This window comes from Phoenix dactylifera, chromosome 16, assembly GCF_009389715.1.
Source record: "Phoenix dactylifera cultivar Barhee BC4 chromosome 16, palm_55x_up_171113_PBpolish2nd_filt_p, whole genome shotgun sequence".
NCBI lineage: Eukaryota > Viridiplantae > Streptophyta > Magnoliopsida > Arecales > Arecaceae > Phoenix > Phoenix dactylifera.
In genome coordinates this window covers 7443994-7470361 of record NC_052407.1, presented here as the reverse complement: position 1 = coordinate 7470361, position 26368 = coordinate 7443994, and the positions used below count along the sequence as shown (strand labels likewise).

Genomic DNA, 26368 nt, shown 5'->3' with positions numbered 1-26368 from the left:
CTCCTTTATTACTAATGATGAATGAAGCTTGTTTTAGTGCTCCAAAAATAGCCAAGTGTTGCAGATCGGATGCATTGATCGCTGACCAAAAAATCCCCAAAAATGACTGATCGGATGCATCTCCTACCGACCACCAATTGTTATCCCCATGGACCTGGCAAATCTACCAAGGGTCGTAAAGTCTTGCAAAGACAAGCTTTCTAGATGCCATCGATTTGTTATCCTTGTGGGCCTGGTTAATCTGTCGAGGGTCACTGATCGTAGAAAAAATATCGGGTGAGTCTCTTAAAGACCACCGATGGCGCCGCATTTGAGTGCCACAGATCAGGCAAGCTTTTTAGATGCCACCGATCTATTATTGCCATGGGCCTGACAAGTTTGTTACAGATTGCTGACCACAGATGAAATGTCGGGCGAGTCTTGCAAAGACCATCGATGACACCATACTCTAGCACTACAAATCAGGTAAGCTTTCTAGAGGCTACTAATCTTTTATCCTCGTGGACCTAGCTTGTCTGTCGAGGAGTGTTGACCACTGCTGACCACGAATGAAATATCGAATGAGTCTCGCAATGACCACTGATAGTGCTGCACTCGAGTGCCACAGATCAGGCAAGCCTCCTAAGAGGCCATGGGCTTGCTATCGACCAAGAGCCGATGAAAGACCTAGGCTTGGATGAAGGAAGCGTGCTCGGCTTGATCACCCGGACGATTAGCTATCCAAAAATCTAATTGATTGAAGATCCGACAAGGCAAACAACCCATCTCTTTGGGTAGGGAAAGAAGGCACCAGGGTAAGAAGCCGAGCTACAAGTGACGATGGAGTGGGCACGACCCACCAATTGAGAGGCAAAGATGAGCATGGGACAAAGGTCCGAGTTGACCACAAACACCTCCAGGAATCTACTCCTAGACATGCCAATCTCAATCCCCTAAGCTCATCAGGTTCAGGCGGGAACCTAGAGGACCTTTGATCTCCGATCTTAGAATGCTAAAAAGTCTCATCAATAATTGATAGAGCTTGCAACTCTAACCTACAAATATACATCCTACCGGGAGCCAAACCTACAAGAACTTCCAATCTACATGCCTACGCTCACAAAATCAAAGTGTAAACCTTGGCATGGCAGTGCTGAGAATGTGGGGCCCTGGCTCTTCGCGGACGGCCCCTGCCTCGGTCTTCGACATATCGATCCAAATGATCTACGAGATGACTAGGTAACGACTTGCCAAGGCAGTATGATCTAAGCTTAACTAAGGCACATAGAAGTGAACTATATAACTTAAACCCACCAAATGATCATTGCAAACAAATAAAGGTACAAACATACATACTTTTATTTATGATTCCAAAAAATTACAGGACAAAAGCAGCTGGTAATCGAGCAATACAAGTATACTAAAAAGATCCACCTGAGCTAAGTTCTATGGAGCCAATAACTTCGAAGAAGGACAAGAAGAAGATGTACACGAAGCCCTACTCCTCAAAACATGATGGAGGGACCTCGGCTAACTAAGGAAGATTGGCAATGGATACAGGGTGCCTTCACGCCGCTACACCTGCCTAGCAGTACCCTCCTTTTCTGCATCCTCGGTCTCATCTTCCTCTTGTTCATTAGCGTTCTCCTCCTAGTCATCCTTGGGCAGAGTAAGGGAACTAAAGTCATACTCGGGCACGAGCTTCACCACTTGGTCCCGACAGTTGTAAAGTTGTATAGGTAGGAGTCGATGGAGTTTGAAGCAAGGCTCCGCTGCTGCGAAGGTCTTATACTCCTGCATAGTGGATTCGATAGAAGCCACTCGCTGCTCGGCCGCCTGCTACTCTTTCTTAATCTTGGTGACTCGAACCTAAGCTGCCTTTCACTACGCTTGTAAGCCCTTTAGCTCCATGGTGGCGGCCTTTAGCTGTGCATCTAGCTCGGTTATCTTCCTCTTCATCTCATTCTGCTCTTGCTCCATCTCTCGAGTGTGCTACCAGAGGGTCCGTTAGAGCTGAGACAAAAGACTTCATGGTCCAGTTGGGGTGGTGGACCTCCTCCTCGGGAACGGAGCGTGGGGGAGGCCTCAATGTCTTAGAAGGAATAGGCCGAGGAGGTGATAGGATCTCAAACTTGGGGTCTACTTGGGAGGCTCTAGATGGAGCTTGATTAGCATAAGGGGTCAAAGAGATCGTAGCCACCGAGCGAGAGGAGAAGCGCCATGGGGCTTCTTGGCGGACGATGATGATGCGCCCTCCAGTGCCACCTTGCGTCGGGTGATGTTCTCACCATCGACTTATCCACCATATCTGTAGGAACAAAAATGAAGTCATAGAAAGTAACAGCTCAGACAATCATAAAGATGGAGAGATTCTTACCTTGAGGTTAAGCAGTACTCTGCTCGGCATTGACTAGAGTCTGCTTGGTCAACAACTCCTAAATAGGAGGAGCCTTGATGCTGCGCAAGGATTCCAGAATTTGTTGCTCTGACAACACAAAAACAAAGAGGCTCTTCCAGCCATGCACTTTTAAGAAAGACCATCTGGGATCAGTCAGAACACCATCTGAGCTGAGATGTACCACCAACCCTGCTCGGTAGGATGCTTCTTGAGTATGTATCTACCATAGGTTGAATAGTATGCACAACCAAAAAGGAGAAAAAGCTAATGATAATCCACTATGGATTAGGGACCACTTGTGCAGGTACCACCCAAAAAATATTGGGAAGAAAAACTATGAAGGGAGGGAGAGGAAGCCTCAAACCAGCCGTTAGAATCTCCTCATAAAAGCTGATTTGAGCATGGTAGCAGCAATTCACCCTCTCTTTAGCCCCAAGCAACTTGAGGGAGAAGCTGGTTGGAACATGATAGCTGACCCAGAATCGATCTAGGTTATCATGGTCCAAAAATCACTCCTCAGTGATGTGATCGAAGGAGGCCTCCGGTTTGGTGCCGTCAAAGCCTTGGAACATTGAGATGAAGCCGCATGGGTTGACCAATTGGTGGGGAGATCACTATTGGATGAAATAGCAATGACAGTCAAGTGAGATGAAGGTGTAGGAAAGAAGGAGCCATCCTATGGAGGTGTGCTGGAAGGAGCAACTAACAGAAGAACATCAGAAAAAGGAAAGGAAGAGGAATCGAAGCCTCCATCGGACGAAAACCACTAGGAGAAGGAAGAGCACTCACTAAATAGGGAAAAATCCGACTAAGGTTTTCATCCCTTAAATAGAGCTCTAAATGGTCGCGATCCCAGCGTCCATTTGATCACTCGTTCATCAGCTGCCATGTATAAGCTTGGTATTGCCAGCTCCCATGGATTGATCCTTATTAGAGCTTTGAGAAGAAGTGGTTGTAGAGACAAAATTTCCACCCGTATGCATGATGCTTCAAGAAAGGAATCAGCGCCACAGAAATTGCGCTGGTCATCGAATGCAGCGTCCAAAAGCATCCTGGGCTAATTTTACAACTCGATTTGACTTAGCTGGCTCACTTGATGAATGATTGAGCTAGTTTTTTAGCCTGACCTGAGCAAACATAGTTTGATCTCGAGAGTGGGGGGCAAGTGATATGACTCGAATTCACCATCCTCTAAAATCTCACTTACTAGCTCAGCTTACTGATCAGACAATGGCATGTGTCTCATGGAATCACAGCCAATTAAATCTCCAAATGATTAGCACAATAACAGTGTAATCGGTTACAACTTAGCGTAGTCTCGACGTTTCTGAAAAGGAAGGTGATAACCGCCCAGATCGATAGATAAGGATAGAGCTTAGCTGCTAATTCGCAAATTCTGCGATCCTGACCGCACAGATTGGTGCCTCTCCTCTATAAATATCAAGCATTGAGATCACCCAGTATTAGAAATCTTCATATCATGCTTTCATTTACTATCTCTCTTTCATTTCTTCTATTTTCTCTTAAAACTCTATTTGAGGGTCCCCAACTAAACACATTTCTGATGACCCCCTAGTCGTTTTCTCTAGTTGCAGATCAAACCCTACATGGTGCAACGCTTCTCCAGCCCAACCGAGTAGAGCAACATCACTCATTAGCTCGCCAGCCCGTCAGGCCGGATTTTGAGTAGCAACAGAAGTGATAATATAGGTAAGGATTTGTAATGGAAAGAGGCTACATGAATGTGGGAGTAGTGAGGGATGGTGAGAAAGATTGTAAGGATATTTTAGACCTTAAGGACCTCATCATGTGATACTTACAAGACACCACTTCTTCAAATCATGTTAATGGAGACGAATGACTAGACCAAATTAGATCTATGCGCAAATTGGAAGGACTTCAATTAAAAAGTTTTAAACCAGAGGAGGTGTGAGTGCAAATTGCTTAAAGTAGAGGAGGTAGAATCATAATTTTATCCTTTTAAAACTTTTTGCCATCATTTTCAGCCACTATTATCTTACCAAGATTTTAAACGTGGCTGATGGAAGTGGATCCAAACTCATTATCTTTTGAGCGATAACTTTTAATTCATCAATAACTAAAAAGATGAAAATGAGATAAAAAATGAATTTCATCGCTTGTTGAATATTAATAATTTACAAACTTTTGTCACTTGAACCTAATGTAAAAGAAAGACTAGAACTGCTTCTTTGAAGGTAGAAAGACATCAAATATCAACTTTTTAAAGTCACTTAAACTTTAGAGCAGGTTGAATCTCCATTTTATGAGTTATGGACCTTCATGTATGAGCAAGTCGAATCTCTACTTTATGGGCCACTCGACTTTCATGTGTGAGCAAATTAAATCTTTGTAGGTTAAACTTTTGCTCCATGGATGGAATTATGGCTATGGCTATTAATAGTTAAAAAATTCGGCGCTACTAAGAAAGATTTTGGTTCTTAAAATTCTAAGAGAATTGCCGGACCAAGTGCTCTATAGGATATGCAATATCAGGTAGGGAAACAATGCTTGGTAGTAGTGTCATTTTGTCTCCAATACATTAGAGAGTGAATGAAACTCTCTTTCTTCTTGTCTCGTTAACTCCCTCTTGGATGGTTGCCCAATGGTTATCTATGTAAATAACTCCCTTTTTCCCAATAAATTCTCTTATATAGTTAATATGAGCAATCAACCATCGAAATATAGTCTCTTATATGAGTTGTAACAACCCATCCACGAGCGTACTAAGTATCAAGACACAAGTGATTAATTAAATATTGGTGATTTAATATAGTTGACTAAATTCCAAGTTTACTTGTAGTGTAAACGAAAGACCCAATCCGATTAGGGCGATCAAACAAGCAATCTGTTCATAAGCCAGCTTCATTCATCTCAAAATTTGACTAAAATTCAGCTCTCTCAATTACCAAATTAGTTGAGCTAGAGTTAAACTAGCTCAGCTTAATTTACTTTAAAATACTAATATGTGACTCTTTTATATTTGTTAAGTTAACATAAATTATATGGAATGGAGTATATTTCAACTACAAGATTAAACACAATCAAAATTATTAGGTCAAACTATAAAATGGATATCTTGAAAGATCTCAAGATCGCATTAGATCTCTCAAATGAGTTGTTCATGAACATCTCAAGCTCATCCTGAAACTAAATGATATGGCTTGAACTCCCTAATTACAAACTGAGTCAATCTTCAGTTGAACCTAGCTCCGTTGTGCTCGGATCATTTACACCCTAGACTCCTGAGGCTTTTTTTTCAAAAAAATCCAATAAAACCTTCTATACTTGCAATAAAAACCTTTGCAAGCTCAAGAAATGATACCATTCTAGTGCATGTTAATCTTCTCGATGATCTGAAGGAGCATGATATCTTGGTAGCCATGGTAGTTGTTTTTCCATTTGCGTGCACTCTATTTTTTCCAACAATAGATCAGATCAGATACATAGCACAAACCAATGTCACTCTGTCTCTTTTTTCCCCTTCCAGATAGAGAAGTTGAAAAAGGACTACCGCAGCAGAGGGGGAGGAATAACCCTCTCTGCCTTGCCTACCTGCAGCAGGGGAAGGAAAGAACCCTCAAGGAGGAAAAGAAGAACCTAGGCGGCTGTCGACAACTGCGGCCACGGCGGCGATCAAGCGCGGCGCCGGATCCACAGGCGGAGACCCTCGGTAGGTTCCTTCCCCCTTCCTCTTCCTCTTCTTCGTTTCTTTTATTTTGTTATAATGGGGTAAAAGGAAACGAGGTTAGGGATTACCTCGCTCCGGGAAGAACCAAATGTGGGTTCTGAAAACCCTTGCCGGCAAGCAAGAAGGAGGGGGGCGTTGACGGGGTGATGTAATCGCGATGATCTTGTCCCGAGTGAGAGTTGGATCGGCCGATCGGGGGGCGTGATGTAGCCGTGGTCGCTGTCGACGGGTAGGCAGGAATGGTCGGCAAGGGGGAGCCGGAGAGGAGAGGGCGGAGGTGGAGGAGAGGAGAGGGGAGAAGAAAGGGGAAGCCGCGATGCTAAAATCCCTAAACCTCCAATCAGGCGACGCCAATGTGTTATACTGACCGGGCTGATAGGGAAGTGCTTCGAATTGGCTCCAAATCGGGACTGGGTAAGTCGGTCTGCAAGCCAAATTTCATATGAAACTATTTTTTATCTATAAAGCTGATTGGACGGAACTTAATGTCTCCCAGCTCCCCACTCACGAGGACAAAAAAAAAATCCCACACCTTCTTCCAAAATCCAATCCCATTGCATGAAAGTAGCAGTAGGGGTGCAAATGGATCATGGCCGAATTTAGGTTATCGAAAGAATTTGGGCGGAACGGCGGGCACACTTAGTTTCATTTTGGATTTTCCTCCTTTTATTTTTTTTAAATTTAAAATTACTCAAAAATAATATTTTTAATATTTTTAGAATTAAAAATTAAATTTGGTGACGGAAATTTTTGTCAAACACCCGTCACTGCCAAAAATAATTTTTTAAAAATTTATAAACACTTGGGTTACGATATTTGTGATGGCTGAATTTGTCACTGTCTCGTTGCAATTTCGGTTATTATTTTGCTGACAGATATCCTGTCACTATGATGGTCACTAAGTTTTGGCGCCCATCCTACCCGTGCATTCTGTGACCGGTCTGTCACTAATCTGTCACTAAGTTTATACCACGGTGACCAAATTTCTGTCGGTCACTAATCCGTCACAATAGTGACTGATAACGGTCCGTCACTAATTTCCGTCACTATACGCGTGTTTTCTGGTAGTGGACCCATGGGCTATAGCAACGTAACATTCACACCCAATTTGACCATCCTAGCACATCTCATTGGAAAGTCTTTAGATGATCATGCCAATATCCTACCATCCCTAGGGTCTAGGGTGATGCTCATGGACCATATGATAGTCCAATGGCATCATCTCACATTGAAATCCATTCAAAAACAACACTTGCTTATTTAAGCTCCCATGCATCACAACAACTGTTACCTTGATTGGTTGGTATCTCTCCTGCTTGCCCTTGGGATGAGTTTGGGACATGGTTTTGTTATTCATGAATCTCAATTTGATATCAAAGTATTAGCACTGCATCAGATCATCACATGTTCTGATGGACATTGACACAGAGGAGCTTGGAATATTGTTTGGTGCAGTATGAGAATTGTGTTTTACATAAAACAGAAGTATGAATGCTTTTCTTCACCATGATATAAAATTTGTACCTCATTATCAATTGCACAAGCTTTTCTCTCCCACTGAAACTTTCTTGTAGAATTTGGATGTCAAGAATGATGGCAACAATATTCTGTCATCATAATTTTCCTAAAGGTGGCCAAATGATTTGTTGGCAGGAACAACTAATGATCTTCCACATACAGAGATTTTATAGCAACTTGAACCATGAAAATAAGTGAAACTATCCAAAACCATCACTTGCATGTTTTACTTAAGCTTGGACATACACAACATGGTAGTGTGATTCCTTTTAAGAAATAAGAAATTAACATGCTATGAAAAAAATTTAGAAAAAATTTGAAGTTACAATAGTATGTTGAAAAATGCTTGTTTGTGGAAGTCTTACTTGCTGTACGATGTTTAGTTGTGTTAATGGGCTGGGTCAAGCTATTAGCCAGAAATATCCATTCCACTTGAAACCTAGCTATAGGAGCTCTTCAGCATGCGAAATCTCTTAACAGGCTGTTAGAAATGTCATTTATCATGATGTAATATGATATGTTGTTTACTTGAATATTATATACTATTTTCTGTTCTATTTTGCATTAAATTTCTTTTTTTTTTCTTTTTTTGGTAAAACAACATTGAATTTTTAAGGAAAGTAAACCATCATGTTGTTTAGTATCACAAATATGTTGTAGAGTTGTCTCATTCAGTGGAATTAGTGAAAATATTTTTGAGATTCCTAACATGATGAATATAGTGGTGCTGGTTTTGGGCCTTTGTTTAATGGTTGAGCCACACTGAAGTGAATCACACACTGACCTTTGGACAAAACTCCATTGACTTTAGATATCCTAATTATTATTTCCACAGTAACGATACACAAGATTTTGGATGAGGTCCATTATCATTATTATTGGCCATTGATCATTGTTTGTCAAAAACATTAACATTGTTGAAACCTTAAGTTTTGAGATGCGAGGAGATTATAAGACTTTGAAAATATTTTAAAAATATTGAGAAGAAATTAAGGTCAAGTCCTTGAAAGTTGGATCAAGGACCTAGCATTAAATCTCGCCTTCGCTAAGATTTGGAGGGCCTAGAGATATTTGAGGAGCGTTATCTATCTTGTTGCTCTTGCTACTATTTTATTTGTTCCTTGTTCATTTCGATTTCTTAATGACATGAAGCAATGCGAAAACATTTTGTTCTAAAAGCATATGCCCAATGATCACTCTTGAAACTCCAACAAGTATATAGTTTTTATGACATGTTTTAGGCGGCGGACTTCATACGATGCCAAAATCTAAGGCTGGATTGTAGTGCCAGCAATCTATTATTATCGCTCTAGCAAGTTCGAATTTGGTTTCCTCAATGCCTCCAAAATCCCCGGTCACAATCTTGGCCTATTGCTTGAATGGGCAACCATTTGCCAAGACCACAGGGTTTCAGGGTTGAATGCTTGACCTCAAACTCCTTTGTATGTATTCACCTCCTTTTCTTCATCCTCTTTGCCTTTGTCTTCAAATAACCTTTTTTTTTAAAATTCTATAATACAGCATCATCCTCTTCTCTTATTGTACCCTTCTTTTCTTTTGTTCTTAGTGCAACACAAAAATTATGTAGGTGGTCAAAACAAAGAGTTTTTTTTATTAAATTTTACAACATAGATAGTTTGCTGCTGCTGCTGCTGCTGCTGCTGTTGTTGTGCATTGAAAAAGAGAGAGTACATAATACATAATATGAAATAGTAAAAAGGGTGGGCGAGATGGAATTACATGGTCATGTGATATAATATTGAGCATTTCTTTTTTCTTTTATATTTTTCTAAATAAATCATATATATATATATATATATATATTTTTTGAATTTTATAATCACCGGAACAAATGGTCAAGATTGAATTTGTAACGTGCTTTGGAATCAACCATGTGCATTGTATGTGCCATATTCTAGTTTACATAAAAAATAAGAGTACTTGTTTTTGGATTTTTTTTTCTTTTTTTATAAATTGGTCGGGCCATAGTAATGGTCCAAAACCTTCCTCCACACTCACAAACATATTAATGTTTGTTTTGTAGCTATCAAGAAATAAATTTAGCATGGTCTAACGTGCCATGGTAGACCTATCCCAAAGCTGCGAGGGAGCTAAGGCTCATTAGTCAACTGATACTATGAAGCTAGAGCAAATTTCCCAACTATTTCTAGGTAGTGTTAGGGGAGGAACTTCATGGCTTACTTCCACTAGAAGAGTCTAATCAATTGATCAAATTACTTCTACCAGAGTATTCTCATAAATTGATTGAATAAGCTGAGCAGGCAGCCATTGGCTTCAATTCACAAAAAGAAAAATGCTGCAATGGGGTAATTCTCCTCCATTACCCCTAGATTAGTCTAACTTTTAACAAAGATAAGATTTGGCCCCAAGCATGTGGTATATGATCATTAGGAGACTTTATGAGAAGAAAAAAGATATCAAACCTATTTTCGTACAAGACAAGTGATGCAAGAAACTTTCATTCTGGATACGAAAAATTTGTGAGAGTGATTTGATCAATATACAAGTTTTTGAGAGCATGATCACGATATAAGTTGCTACTGCATTGTCATACATGCATCATTCTTGAAAGAGAGATAAATATTTGTATATTATGGTGTTTTGGTTGCTTCATGGGCATGTCTGTTTTTCCCCCTTTTCTTCCATGGCCATACTTTTATGCCATTTGGTTTTGACTGTTGTTGTATTTATGACCGGTTGAGATACCTTTAAAGGTTACCATCTGTACTGCCGACCTATGCCGACATGAGACATATGCCGACATGAGACACTGACATGAATGTTGTTACGGCTAAAGACAGACGAAAATATCTCCATGCTTTTGTTCGCATCAGTTAGTACAGAACATGATATTCGTGCGGCAATTTATAACCCAACGATCAACCCAACCCACGAACAATCAATTTTAAATAGAATCGGATTTGACATAAATAGATTCGGTGTTCGTTAGGTATATCTTAGGTACTTATACAGAATCAAGCAACCCAAATAATACCTTCCGGCTAAGCATTTTGGATGAGGTCCTGAGTTGTGACAAATGTTATTAGAGTAGACTTGGCCCATAACCTATGTGGACTAAAGGATACTGCAGTATCGATTCATTGGGATTGACCACGGGCTGATCATGATATTTATGATTAGATTTGAATGAATTTAAACCCTTAGCCTGACGAGGACATTAGAGCTTAAACGGGAGAATATATGAGGACCCGTGCGGGCGTGTCCCACATCGGTTATTTGCTAGGTAGATTTTGGGTACTTATACAAAATCAAGAAACCCAAATATTACCTTCCGGCTAGTATTTTTGGATGAGGTCCTGAGTTGTTACATTTAGATTATGAATAGATTAACCCATCTAGATCTATTTATTAAATTGCTTAGGTTCAGATTTAGATCTTTGACATGCTTAACCTATTTTGACCCTTTTAATAATTAAGTTAGGTCATAACCTGACCCAATAAATCAGTTTAAGATCTATTTAACTTAGTTCTATCCTGTTTAACCTGAACTATCCAACCTATTTAACCTATTTAAATCTATTTAATCATTAAAAATCCACTTAACCTGCTTAATCCGTTTAACCTGACTTGATCTGTTTAATAAATGAGTTATGCAAGTCGGATCAGATTACTTGTTTAATAAATAGGTTGAATTCAGATCTGAATTTTTAACTTGTTTAATAAATAGGTCAGATTTAGGTTGACGAATTTTTTTGATCTAACCTACATTTAATTTAACCTGTATCCGATCTGATCTGACTGCCACCCCATTCCACACTCATAGTCCATGAAACTAACATGGGGTAATAACAAAGGATCATCACACATAGAAGGGTGCACTGGTGCAATTATCTTTTTATTGTTTTACAAATTTTTTTACTAATAGTGCGTGGGTAAGAGGTGTATGTACTTAGAAAAGAGTATATTTGTAATGGAAGTCGAGTAAAAAAGGCTCAGTTTGATGATAGTCTTGATCAAGTTTGTTCATTCCGAAAACCAGCCAAGCTCGACTGACTCATAAACTAAATGCAATCAAGCACTTTTGACTTGCAAAAATAAATGAAAGCTCGGATTTTGCTTGTTGATCAGCCTGATCAGTTAACAAATTTCCCAACCTTGGTTGCAGCTCAAATACCACATTTCACACAAAAAATAGAGAGAAGATTATATTGTGACACCACTTGGGGGCATATTTGCAGCCCCTTGTAAAGGGATGGATGAGAGTCCTGGCTGGATAATGACTTATAAACATAATAACCTTCGGTCAAACATAGTTAATACTATACTACCCTATGATTAATGAGTTCCTGAAACACCATGCCCCTTATAACACTACAAATTATTAATTATTTATTTTTCCTTCCTTTTCTAATAATCTGATTTCTACTTAAATGCCTTCTAAATACACCATCTGAGGGATCTCCATGCATGAGATGATATCTTAATGTTCATATCACTGTTACAAATTTCTTTCCCAGTTTTTTGCTCCACATTTTAATGAAAGCTGACAGCCTACTTCTAAAAGCAACGTTTTTTCCCCCCCCCCCCCTCACCAACCTGGTCATGTCAGCCATGATCGGTTCTGTGATGCCATGCATGAGAAAGCACTGAATGATGAAATGACATGGAGGAAGATCTCCATCCACTTTGTCTCTCATCAGGGCCAAGGGAAGATCCCGGAACAGCCCCGGCTGCAACAGAGGTTGAGATCCCAGAACAGCCCAAAGCAAAAGACTTCAGGCTTTTGACTGAAGATGGATGAAGCACATCACCAGTAATCTTATCCTTCTACTTATTTTTATGAGACTGATGACATGCCAAGAGAAGCTACTTTTTCATCTCTTATCATTCCACTTATACTTTTTTTTTGGATTAAAACGGGTGGCAAAAGCCGCCTGGCTTTTATTGAAGTAAGAAAGTTTACAGAATTAATTTACAGCAAGATCGAATTACAAGAGGGGAACAGAATACCATCAGTTGTCTGTAAAACAAAGAGGCAAACTTGATATTCCACCAATGATCGAGCAGAATAAGTTTAGATCATCCTTCAAACATCAACATCAAGACGTAACAACGGAGTTCTTCAGCTCTGAGAAAATCGACCATCAATGGAAGTATGGAAATAAATAGTCCTCCTTTATCACCCCACTTGTATCCACTTGCTCAAATATTTAAATTATCTTTTTTTACAACTACCTTCACATGAAATGCTTGGTGATTCATTTCATTGTACTCTCAAGGTTCATGATCATATGATCGTTAAACTTATTCACCGACTCGTTAGAGATGAGTACAAGTAGATAGTTAATGGTCCAGGGATAAGAAACTTTGACATGGATGTGGTCCCTGAAAGGCTGTCATTGTGATATGCCATAAAGATGCATGCACTTGGAGCTTGTAGTCATCACCTTTTTATAAATGTAACCAGACTGCATCCAATTCCATTCTTACGAGATGTTGACTGACAGTGATTGCAAGCAACCGCATAGCATGCGCTTGCCATTGATTGTCTCCAATTGCATCACTAGATTTTTGGCAAATCTTGAATTTAATACAAGCAAGCATCATTTTTTATACCAAGAAACAATAGAATATTCTGGCAGTTAGCATAAAATCTATGATTAGGGAAGAATAAACAAAGATATCAGGGGTCGATGCTGGGTCGCCACAGACAATTAGTTAAAAACTAATACATGGAGACCTCAGGAGAATAATTTCACAGCTATGGTTGTTCGCAGGGGGCTCGGCATAAAGGAGAATTCTGAACTCTGAAGCAAGATCATATGTAAACACTGAAGGCAGATTTAGACAGCGAAAGAGTAATAGAAAAAACTGAAGAGGGCCAATTGGCACACTGGATCCAACTTGTGGATAGTGGGGAAGCTCAGAAAGATGTGAGCCATAAGCAGTGGCCATGTTTGCAGTAGGGCCTACCAATGGCACTAGTCTCTTTCAAGCTTCAAACTCCAAGGAGAGTAGAAGAGAACAAGGCCAAGGAGAGCTGTCCACAGCCCCACACATGGATGGCTGTTGCTGAGGGTCAGATTCTCAGTGGGACCTCCAAAACATTCTGAGTGTCCAAGCCACCACAAAGAAACTTGCTACTTGATTCTCTAGCCTGAGACATCAGAGCTTGCATGGTCCCACTGATTTCACATCAGCACCAACATGGTGAACTTCTGAGGCTTAGCATTAGAGCAGATAAATATTTTTCATAAAAGGAGAGATGATCAGTTTCATCTTTTGAATCCTGTTTCTTTCCATAAAAGGTAAGTGGTTGGTGGGAATCTTAGGTGGGTAGGATGGGATTTGACAGATAATGTATCTATGGACGGTCCCATAGATGGCCAATATAAATCCTGCCGTAAGTACTTTGCCTACTTGGTCATATGACAGCAGACACTCCAAACCCCTACAACATAACCAGAACAAGGTCAGGAGTTTGAATAGATACTAGCAAATGCCTGCAGATATCTGATGACATTTTAAATGATCAGGAGAAAGAAAGTCCCTCCCACTATGGCAGCACTAGCTTAAAGGAAAACATATGGTACTATACATTAAAATTTTCAAATCAGGAGATCATATGTTTTCTTTCCAATAGAGATCATGAAGAAAGCTAACAAAGAAGATAAGAATTCAGAAATTTCTGTACCCCTACTTAAAATGGAAATTCCAAAGGATTATCACTACAGTTCCATGAAATGATAAATATGGTCCTTATAGCAAACATAGGAAAAAAAAATATGTATGTATCCCTTATAATCTTTGTCCCAGTGCGACAAACCAATCCACATCTTTAAAGGAATCCAAACGTAAGAGAGAAAAAAAAATCTGAACGACAACTCATGTATTTAAATTCCCAACATGTTCATCTCAGCAACTTATGATTGTATGATGAAGAATTATGCTGTGATTAAGTGGATCAGTTAAGCACTGACAGGGTTCCACATAAACTGGCCTCCTTGGCAATCATCGTGCAAGAGAATGGAACACTGAGAGGGATTTACGCCATGCCTGGAATGTAATCCATGAGGATGTTGATGAGGATTGTCCAAGTGTTAATAGTTTTGTTCTGGTATTTTATTTTTATTTATTTATTTATTTATTTTTGAGAGAAAGGATGAACTCCATTCAAGATAAATTATCTAGATTCAGATACTTGGAGATGCACCAACCCCCAGTACTTGGACTTCAAACCTCCTCCTGAAGGAGGGGTCTGATTGATAAGGGATCACCCAGGTCACTTATACAAGAGATTCTAAAACTAATAGCTCTAACTTCTAATGTTCAGTTACAAGTTTACACAACTGTCGGACTATTGATCTTTCAAATCGACTTAATCAGAACTGCACTTTCAAAAAGAAAGCACGAAGAGCTGGATGTGAGGAATTGGCGATGCTCGTACATTAAAAGAAATAGTGGAACGGTGACCATGTATTTACAGCTGCTGATTACAGTGATCAGCGAACAAGATGGACTATTATCTATCTGGATGCAAAAAAAAAAAACAGAAAAAAAGAGAGAAAAATTATGAGATCACATGAGATCGATACAATCACTATGCCATTAGCTTGAGTTTGAGATCAACTCAAAATGGTCAGATTTTAGTATTCCCTTGGCATTTACTAATAATTGGCCTCCATATAGTAATAAGAATATCTATTAGGCCAACAGCAGGGGAGTATACAAGGTGGCAATCCACTTCACACTGTCTGATCAGATCGGCTGCAGCAACATTAGAAGAAGCCACAATGCTGTGGTACGTGAATTGACTTGAGGGGTACTGGAGGGACCCTGTAAATTTGAACTATCTGATTCATCCTGTCAACATTAAGAAAAGAAAAGAAAAAAAAAGGATATGAAAAAAAATTAGATGGTGACTAAATTGCTTGGATGATTCATAGATTTCGCTGGAAGAAATAGACTGGAGACACTGAAAGGAATACATGATGGTGAAGCTATATGAACTTGACATTTTGCGATATGAACATGGAAGAATCCACCAACGGTCCGAACTCATTGATGATAATAAATTCTAGCACCAGCCCAGTTCTTATTTATCTATACCATACTTGGTAGTGGACAAGATATTAACTCCATAAATTATAGGTCAGTTATAGGTCAAAGTAAATGAAAGTATAACATCAGTTCCATTATTAGATCACAAAAGGCGATTACATATTGTCCTCCCACAGACTGAGGTCCTCATTACTATTTAATATTTTCAAAAAATTTTAGTGCACCAAACTCATTAACTGTGACACTGAACTCATCAGCCATGCACTAGCTTACCAGATTTGTAATTTTGATTATTCTCAGAAGGAACTTCTCCAGCAGTTGGAATGATGCTGCTGCTCGGTGCAGCTGTTGTATAAAGATTCATTGCCTACATGAGATCATGCTGGTACTCTCTCAGCAAAGAGAAAGAAACAAAGGTACGAGAGATGAGCATATGAGAAAGCCTCACCTGAGAAGGTGGTTGCATGTGATGCAAGCCAAGGTATCGGGCGTACATTTCAGGAGGATGGACATTCTGCATCTGATTTGGAAAGTTCACTGCATTCAAGGCTGGAGATGGGCACGGTGGTCTCTGGTTTGCTGTTGAAGCTGAAGCTATCGACTGATTGACAAATGGAACTTGTGGTAGTTGGACTGGACCATGCATAGAGGGCATAGAAGCATGACCAACTCCCATACCCATACGTGACATGTATTGTTGGACACCAGGAAACATCATTGGTCCCATGCCGCTTCCCATCCACATTATCTGGGACACGGGCGATGATCAATATATAGAGATCAGATCTAATAGAATGATAGTGTTGATAATGTGATAAGGTATAATCAGCATTGGTGTTCATATGATAAGGTATAATGTATCTTAAGGACCTGAACTTGCAGTTGAAGGGACTTCAAGTACTCAATTGCCTCATCTAGCATTGATGCTTTGTCTGTCTGAAAGTTTACAAATTTACCATACGATCAGCATTGGTGCGAGCTCGTAAAGTTCGCAGACACATAAAAATAAAGTACAGCAGAATATGCTGAAGTCGGCATAGAGAGAATTTATCCTCCATCTACTATCACAAAATTGATTACATCATGAGTATGTGCAATGTTCCTGAGAATAAAGTAGCTGAGGCTTACAATTCACGGAGCAAAATTTCAGAAAAATGGCTACAGAATCCTAGTAAGATAATGAAATGCTTAGGATTATCTGCAAAAAAAACCGAGAAACATGAATATCGTACCTTGTTGCAATGAGGTATGAGCTCTTGCAATGCCTTCATCTTTTCATTTATTCTGTCCCTTCTTCTCTGCATGATGCAGTAGGAACATAAGTTATGAATCAGAATGCAAGAATAAGAGGCTAATAATCAACTCTTACCCTCTCTGAGAGATTATGGACTTCGGCAGCACGGCTTCTTCGTGTAGATGTAGACTGCTGAGCAGGCTTGTTTGCCTCACCAGACTCATACTCAGCCTCCTGCAAATTTTAAATGTCTCAATGCTGTCAATGTTTTAGGGATGCCAGGTGGAACGCATTGAAAAATTTAAAGAAAAGGACCAGGGAAAACAAAAAGTAGAGTACCTCGCTTTGGCATTCGGATTCCTCTACATCTCTTCCCTTTCTTTTGTGGCTCTGATTGCTGGCTGTCTGCTGTCCTGTTCTTCCAAAGCTACAACCAGATGATGAAGTAACAGTAGCTTCATGTGTGTGTGTTTGCACTCTCTCAGATAATGATGTCCTCTGAGCATCCTCCTTTGAGCCTGTTGCAATAACACCTGCCACATCACTGCTCATAGTATGGCAGGGATCAGCTAGAGTCTGAGTCTGGTTGCTCCCAGAGATTCTTGATCCAATTGTCATCATCGAGGACTCTCCCGCACCTACCTGAATCCCCTTCTCAAATTCCTTCCCCAGCCGACCGTTTAACAAGCCCGAATCAGCCTTCAGTGGCCTTGAGAAGTGTGGAAAGTTTCTGAGATTGCTATGTCCAAATCGAGGAGCTTGCTGGGTAGAAGAAATAGCATGTGATTTAGGAGGTGGCATTGTGTTTTCCTGGAAACGTATATTGGATTGCTTTGGATCAGATCCAGAGAAAACACTTGTTTCATCATTTGCACCAAATTTTATGGATCTCTCTCCCTCTGCGGTGGCGTCCCTGCTCATCTTATTGGCACCAATGGCATCTGCAATTGGAGTTTCACAGAAGAATTCCGAGCAGAACTCTTTCTCCGGTGAATCATCAAGAGGGTATTGGAACCATGATGCAGTTTCATCTTCTCGAATTACGCAGCTCGAATTCTCAAGAGCCCCCCCACATTTCGGTGCTGGTTCAGCTCTCTGAGCTTGTTTAGATCTCCGATGAGTCTGACTGTGCATGATTACATGCCCATCTTGCCACAAGAGCTCTATAAGCTCATTGTCTGAACTGTAATAAGTTTGAAAACATCGAATTATACACACTAGCTTATATACTATCGATTTTTGAGAAGAAGCTTATATACTACCAATATGAGCAATGATTTGCTCACATAAGATTTATACATAACTGAAAAAAGGAAGGAGAGGGAGCAGATACCGACCTGATAGGTTTTCTCTGATTTGTCGCAGGAAGACCACTAAAAGATGTGGAGTTATTTTCCAAATTCCAAGCAGGAACATATTGATTCATCGCGCAACTGTTAGCTTCCTTTTCGCATAGAAAAGGAGGCAAAAGTATGTCAGAACCCAAACCAACAGTAGTATAACTAATACTCAAAGATCAAAGTGATGCATACTGAAGCAAAAGTTCAACTATTTAGCACATGTAAGCACAGGGAAAAGAGCAGAGACCCAGACATGCAAGGCAAAAGTTAAAGAACAACTTATGATCAGGAGCTAATTCCAGTGACCTACGCATCTTCCGAAGAAGAACTTGAAGATTTTTATGAATTATGAAGACCGAGTAGCCTCTAAAAATAAATAAAACTAGAAATAACAACTTAAATCTCATAGAAAAAGATAATTAAATTATGGCTTGATTCAATACTGCAAGAAAAAGAGCTCAGCTTCTAGTCAGTTATCCTAGATGATGTCTATATAAATCAGTCATAGCACACAGAAAACATAGAAAAAGTTGACAGTGTGAGAAATTCAGCAGCTGAGAGCTACGAATTCCAAACAAAGGCCCAAAAGAGGACAGAACTTCCGCAACTAAAAAAGCAGAAATCGCCAAAGAAGCCACCAAAAGGCCAACTAAAACTGAGGCAAAGGGTAAGCACAGAGGGCAAGTGACAACAGAGCAGAAGGAAGGGTCCCCAAATAAGCCACCACATCATGATATGAGAAGAAAAAGGACAAGAAAATTTTCCCCAAGCACAAGTAACGGAAGAATACAAGGAACCCAAGACTTGAAGAATCCCAATATTTACCAAAATAAGTCGAAGTTTTTTTTTTTTTTGGTTTCAATATTATGAAGAAGAGAAAAAATGCAGAAGAAGTGATCCAACTTCACCTCAAAGAAGTACTCAAACTCAATCATTCGATAACATGAAATTGATTCCATGCCATGTAATTAGATCGACCTTTATTAATAAAAAACCAAAACAACAACAGTGAAACAAGGAAGGAACACAGGTGCCAAAACTATGAAAAATAGGACTTTCCAAACATATAGTCAAAAACAATTAGAAAGTCGAAAGGAGCATCATATGATTATATAAAAAGTTCATATGAGTGAAAAAAAATCGCATTCAAGAAAACAAGTTTAACCAAAAAAAAGTTGTTCAAAGAGGGGGAAAAAAAGACTCTTTTCTCTGGACAGGAAGGAGAAAAGATGCGGCAAAGGCAGACGAAAGGCTACAATGATGAGAGGTAACAAAAGAAGACCAACCTTCCTTTCTCCAAGGTGCTTCCTTTCTCTTCCAACTCTTGTGTTATGCTGTTCCTCAGCTTTTGAGAATAGGGGGTGGAGACCATGAAATAAAAATGGAATAGATTTCCCTCCTGCTGCTGTCTCCGTCCAGCTCTTTGCTTTGAAGGTCCAAGAGCGTGTGGGGTTAGTTTTTGCGGTGAGCCTCTGGATCTTAAACGACACTCGTATTCGGATTTGGGAAGAGACCATGACATCATTGTCATATCATGTAACATGCCATATTTATGGTGTTATCTGCGTGCTATCAGATGAATAATAATTATTAAAGAAACATTATCTGCAAGTTTTAATCTATAATTTGATAAATACTATCCATATTATAGAGTATAGCCAAAAAATTGTAAATCGAGTTGTGAAATTAGAAGCAAACAAGATAAGATAAAATTTAGTTCACTCTCTTAAAAAAAAAAAAAAAAACTCTTTCCCTCATCCCCTTGTCTCAATTTTAGCTATGACTAATAGATTGCATTGGGTTTGATATAGTTTAGATTGCCCGGACCCACTTACATTTCTTACTTATGTAAGATCATTGCCGCCGTCTTTACTGGGTCTTTGTTGTTGTTGGCTTTTTTTTTTTTTATGTAAATTATTTAACCAACCCAATAGTTGGTGAATAATTTTTTCGAGTCCTATCTATCAACTTATTCCAAAATGTTTTAAATTTAAAGTATTTTGCATCTGGATCCAAATAGCCTCTTTGTTGGCAAGTTTGTCTTGGGATAGGTTTGAGTAAATATGTTTACATTTGATTCAACTTAGGTCTTATTACTTTATATTTAGTGAGATCTGATTTTATATCCACTTTGTATACATTTGGTTTAAAAATTATTATTGATTTTTGGTTTTCAAATTTTGAGCCTCAGCCAAGAATTGAAATAGATCTGGATTGAATTATTTTCTTTAAAGAGAAGGGAGGGTGACCCGTCTGCATCATAATTATTCAAGTCTAAATACTTAGAGATGCATATCTAAGACTCAAACTTAGAACCTTGATTTACTATATGGATGCATATGATCATTAAGATAAGCCTCAATTCACGATATGACTCTATTGTTTGATTGACTAATCTGAAATTAATTAATAATTATATTTAATGTCATGTGATGGTTCTTTAGAAAGATGATCACATTAAAATCGAAATTCCTTGAAATTCTAGTCCCACGTGTGTTTTAATAAAATAAAGTATAATGATACGATATCACTATATATGGCTTTAACTAAGCAACTTATGTGTTGAGAACCATATTAAGAAAAAAAATTCTCCCATTGTGCATTTAACTCAAGGGGGTGTCACCATGCTGCTTTCGAACCCCTAAGCTACGTTTAGAATATCTTGATAAACATGGTTTCTTCAATGGATGCATTACAACTGACTCTTTCTTTATCTCTAGAGTGTTGGAGGAAGAAAAAACATGGATCATAAAAAATAAGGGCTCTTTTACCCATGCACATGATTAAAGTTCTCATGAGAATATCAATCCTTAAAATTTAATTGGTGCCATCAGTCAAAAAATTTCTCTTTCCTCTTGAAGTACAACCATGCATTAAACTATGATTTAAATTAGCTATCTTGTGTGTTTAATATCATATTGCATGCTGATGTCACAACCATTTGTAACATACTTCTCTTCCTCTTGAATTAGCCATGATATTTAGCTAACTAATGACAAAGCTGCACTAATATTTCTTTTTAATCAACTGATGGAGTGACAACTATCAAATAGTCCTTGAATTGGTGATGTGTCTCTATTCTACATCTCACTGGGCATCAATTACTGATAGAACTGTATTTGTGCTGAGGGATACTTATTGCTAAGTAGTATTTATATGTTTATATGATCAGTCATCTATCAAATACTATCCTTTCTCATGAGTTAAGTGCATAGAGGTGAGGCTTAAAAGCATGTATACCATATGACACAGATTTTGGATGGGGGAATATTTGATGGAGTTGAAAATTTTTTGCAAATGAGAATGCTTTCCCTCGCCAAGGAGTGCTGCAATTAGGACTGTAAATGAATTGAGTCAAAGCTGAGATTAATCATATGAAAGGAGTGTTACCATATGTTAAAGCAACAAACAGGTTGAGCTTTGGATTAGGGTTATTTTGTGGGGGAAGTTGGTTAGGTTGAGCTTGAACTTGACCCCAGCTTTGTTTGGGGTTTTTTGGCTTATCTCGTGACAAGCCAAGGCATGAGATGTGGCTTGAGCTTAGCTAATTTTTGGATGGAATCAATTCCAGCAAGCTTGTTGTTGAGATGAGCCCCACAATAACAGCAAGATCCTTTGACCAAACTGACGCAAGAAAATACTAAGCTTATCATGAGCAGCTATATCCTTCGCATGAAAGAAGGATTCACCTTCCATCATGCCCATTCGCCATTTGATCATCCATTGAACATATCTCAAAGGCATTCCAAATGCCATTATTCATCTATCTACACAGACCTTAAGATGAGTAGTGAACGATCCAATGGTGGATCGAAATAAAAAAAAAAAGATGAATTCTTCTTTTGCACGAAAGATGCAACTCCAATGCTTGCAAGAGCATTGAACGTTTCGTAGGATTCTTTGCCTAGATATTAGAAAGTTATCTAAAGATGAAATCCTTATCTTCAAGAGCAATGCTGTCTTCTTGCCCTCTGTAAAATATTGCATAAAATTTAAAAAGAGAAAGACCTAATAAATTCTTTTGGCACAAAATATAATGCCATAGGCAGACCAATGCTATGACCACCATCCTATAACTTAAAAAAAGAAGAAAGAAAAGCAATGTTGTGGCTACCTGTTTCATTATGAATGATTTACTTCACTTTTCTCCTATTATTATAGAATTTGAATACATGACGTGCCAGCAGCCAAGCTCAATGCTTTTCTTTCCAAATTAAGAGAAAAGTGAAATAATGAGTTAAATAATTAGTAACGTCATTGACAGTAGCGCCACCCCAACGTCTACGTACGGAGAACGGCAAGGTCGGAAAAAGAAACGGCCAAATTTGTCAACTCTTGCACGCACTCTTTGGAGTGGGAAGCACAGGAGCAGTACAATGTGAGCTCTGTTGCAGAGGATCTAAATCTCATGTACATCATCTATCATCTCATTATGTATATTTTATTCTCATAAAATATTCTTCAATGCAAGGAGGAGGCAAATTAACTGTTGATAAAATCTTGTGGTGAGCAGTAACTATTAGCTCTGCTGCTTGGTATTTTACTATAATAAAATATCTTACTTTGAAACATGAGCAGCAATGAATAGATAGTTAGATCCCATATTCTTATAAGAGAATTAAAAAAAATCTTGTGCTGATGTAGGAGACTTAGGTTCTATTAAGTGTGACAATTATGAACCGACCTACCAGTCTATTTTGCAACCAGACCGAGTTAAATGGGTTTTGATTTGATATTAGCTTGCGAGTAACATAACTTATGGTGCTCGATAATACTTTGATAGACTTGGCAGGATCGACAAAATCTTATAATGCAGAAAATAAAACAAGTATACTCTCTTCTTTTTTGAAATGTTATAATTATTGTAGAAACAAATAAATAAAATAACTATAAAGTATTTCCCGGGCTTCGAGCATATCCACTAATAGTATCAAATTGCTTCAATGCTAAGACTTTTGTTATCATGGCTTTGAGGTGTTTTAGACATAATAGTATGTTTGATGGTAAGTTCCGTGCCATTGGATAAGATACTATACCCCAATTGCTGTCAAATTACTCATAAGTTGACTCATATTCAAAGTAGATATGAAGATAGAGTTCCTACCATCTAAAAAAGTCTGGCTACACAGTAACCACTATTAGATGATGCTATAATGTTATAGATTCTACATTCAAATTCCAGATATGGACTGTTCTTGCATAGGTTTTGTTTTCGACCATATCTATGACATTTGACTTTTGATAGCCGTGATCAACTTGTGTCGGAAGGATTACTGGGCAATGAACAAGTTAGAAATAGTTTCATCTTGATATTTCTCCTATATTATTTTTGGTGAATGTTTGAGATAGCTATTGCAATGATTCATTCTATCATTACAATCATTTGAGCTCTTTGAGCATTCATGAATTAGGTACCACCACATGGTTGTGCTTGACCACCAATATATCTAAGCTCCACAAGAGTCATTCATGATGCTTTATTGCTTAGCCTTGGCATGGCTCTTGAGATAAACGACATTTTAATTGACATCATTGAGTTATAAATGACCTGACTTGATCTATCTACCAAATAGGTTGGTTTCAGATTTAAAATTCTGAGCGATTTTAACTTATTTTAACCTGCTTGATAGTTGTGATAGACCGATACAATTATAATACAATTATGATCCGACCCATTTAAGACTCATATAACTTGTTTAAATCATATACAACCTATTTAATTTATTTAAAACCTATTTAACTGGATTTGTCTTGTCATGTTAAGTTATCTGCTTAATAAAGAGGTCATAGATTTTCAACCTATTTTATAAATGAGTTGGATTTTTGTTGATAAGTACCCAATCTAACCTACCTTCAATCCAACATGCGTTTGACCCGGCCAATCTCATTTGCCACCCTTAGGGTCCATCCCTTCTCATTCTAAAAAAAGGAAAGGAACTCATCTCTAAATAGTGTTCTTTTTAATTTTTTATGAAAATACTCTATGGTGCAAGCTACATTGATCATAGCATTAATCGCATGGAACCAAGCCACCAACATATCCCTCTTGCCAGAACAGTGTGTATCGCTTTGATTTTGTTGTATGACGCATGCCTAGTAATATTCAGAAAAGAATGATAAGATCTAACGATCAACTTTTATCCATATAAATATTGCATATTGAAACAACATTAATGCAAGTAGCTCTTATTCACACAATGTCACGAACTAGCCTCATCTAATATTGCATAACTTCGACTAGTATGGTTATTAGCAATTTCATGGTGGGACAACTAAAACTTGAGAAGTCTCCACCTATTCATCTAGACATTTGTCCCTTCATTTATGGTGTTGTGTTGTTTGTGTTATGTTTTGTTTCACCATGAGCATGTTCTTAAGTTATTTACAATCTAAAGAAAATTTCATTCAATTGCAAGGCTTGTGTGACCAGAAATATTGTATAGTTGTGTTTGGTTTGAGCCTCTTTTTTTTTTTTGTTGCTAAAAGAATAAAGGTAGGGGGAGGAAAGGACCAGCCCACCCCCGCGTAGCAGCCCCCACGCACTGAGCCCTCGCCCCGCCTGGAGAATGTTTAATACGGGTGGACACCGTTTTACTCACGCCCTCCCCATCCGAAGGTGAGTACGTCACACCTGGCACTACCAAGCTACAGGTGGAAGGAAAGCATAACCGCCAACGAACCAATCGGGCGTGGGGCATCCGGTTCCCGAATTTAATCGACGCCTGTGCGTTTCGAACCCGGGCAACTTGGACAGAATTATCGCCCCCTTACCATTAGGCTACGACCTTGGTGGCTTGGTTTGAGCCTTTTTCGACCCCTCAATCAAACACTACTCGAGTGTACGTGCCCGCCCACCTCCCTGACCGAAGAAACCCTTCAACCTCCATTTTTTTCAAAATATTTATAGCTCTTTGGTTCACTTTTTACTGTCTCTTTCTTTGTACATAAATCAATTAGTCAATAAGTTGTATAATTGAGTGCATTTGTCAAATCACATTGTAATAAAAAAAATATAAGTTAGTCATGCACTTTCTCATGTGCATCATGCAAACCCAACAATAATAACAATTTATTTAAATTAAAATAAAATTTTGAAATAATATGTACACTTCAAATTATATTGATTTAAAATCAACATAATTTTACTAGAATTGCTGCTAAAATTAATTAGATAATTTTATTTTGAATAGTCAATGAACATTATTTTTACAATTTTGATCCTAAATGGAATGTAAAGCATGAGAAGATATTATATAAATCAACTAGTTTCTCTGTCAGTTCTTTTATTTTTCCTAGTACACTAATTATCAAAGTTTGAATTCTTAAAAGATGGACCATCCAAGATTCAAATCTAGAACTTTTAGTTGCTAGGAAGTGCGGCCACTAGAGCAAGTCCAGTTCATCTTTCCCTCTTTGGTTCTATGTAAGAATTTTAATATGGTTCAAAACATTTTCTAAGATATATGCCATAGTTAAAACTATTATTCAAACACTAAATTAAACTTGGTTAATCTCCTTATTTAAAAGCTTTCTTATACTAAAGAAGACTTGCATAGATGGTATAGACTGATTCAATTAGCAATGCATAGTTATGTCTAACCCAAAAGAAAGTACTAGTTTTAAATTATTGGGCTTAAAACATGATTATCAAGCCATAAGAAATTTTGGACCATCCCATTATAGTCAAATAATTTTAGACATATCCTTTATGACTTGATTGCATGACTATGCATCTTCATATATTAAAAGCATGTTGTTGTATATGTCCTGCACCGTCACGTCACTTCCTTGCGTAAAAAGCTTAGACCGTAATTATCAAGAAACTATATTTTACACAAATCACTTATATAATTTCTTATTCAAAATTTTATAATTTATTTTCTTGTGTCATTTTCTTTAGATGCCTTTCTTGTTCATTCTCTCTCTTTCTATCCAACAGAAGATAGCATCTATATAAAAGAACTAGGGAATAATTTAGCTAAAAGGAGGGGATGTCCTATAAGAATCATTATAACATTTTCTAAGAGAAACCGTTATATAACATGTTTACTCTTTATTAGGAAGGAGATTTAATTTAACTGAGTATGTAATTATTTTAAATTTAGCATTAGTTAGTGCTTTCTCATGGCTACAAAAGGAATAAATGG

General features: G+C 38.3%; 1 protein-coding gene across 3 annotated transcripts; it reads right to left on the bottom strand.

The window, feature by feature from the left end:
• Window positions 1-15004: 15004 nt before the first annotated feature.
• On the bottom strand, window positions 15005-19729 carry LOC103696683 (transcription factor PHYTOCHROME INTERACTING FACTOR-LIKE 13-like). 3 transcript variants are annotated; one of them, XM_008778371.4, is made up of 9 exons: window positions 19508-19729; window positions 18219-18325; window positions 17221-18064; window positions 17017-17115; window positions 16880-16945; window positions 16518-16583; window positions 16096-16395; window positions 15921-16014; window positions 15005-15449 (listed from the first exon to the last, which is right to left on the bottom strand). In XM_008778371.4, the coding sequence occupies exons 2-9, from the start codon at window positions 18305-18307 to the stop codon at window positions 15445-15447; spliced, it is 1563 nt and encodes a 520-aa protein (XP_008776593.2). In that variant the 5' UTR covers window positions 18308-18325; window positions 19508-19729; the 3' UTR covers window positions 15005-15444. The 3 variants fall into 3 exon arrangements, with proteins under 3 accessions (XP_008776593.2, XP_008776592.2, XP_026656792.2); XM_008778370.3 differs by lacking the exon at window positions 15005-15449 and having other exon boundaries at window positions 15756-16014; XM_026800991.2 differs by lacking the exon at window positions 15005-15449 and having other exon boundaries at window positions 15943-16029.
• Between the last annotated feature and the right edge of the window lie 6639 nt (window positions 19730-26368).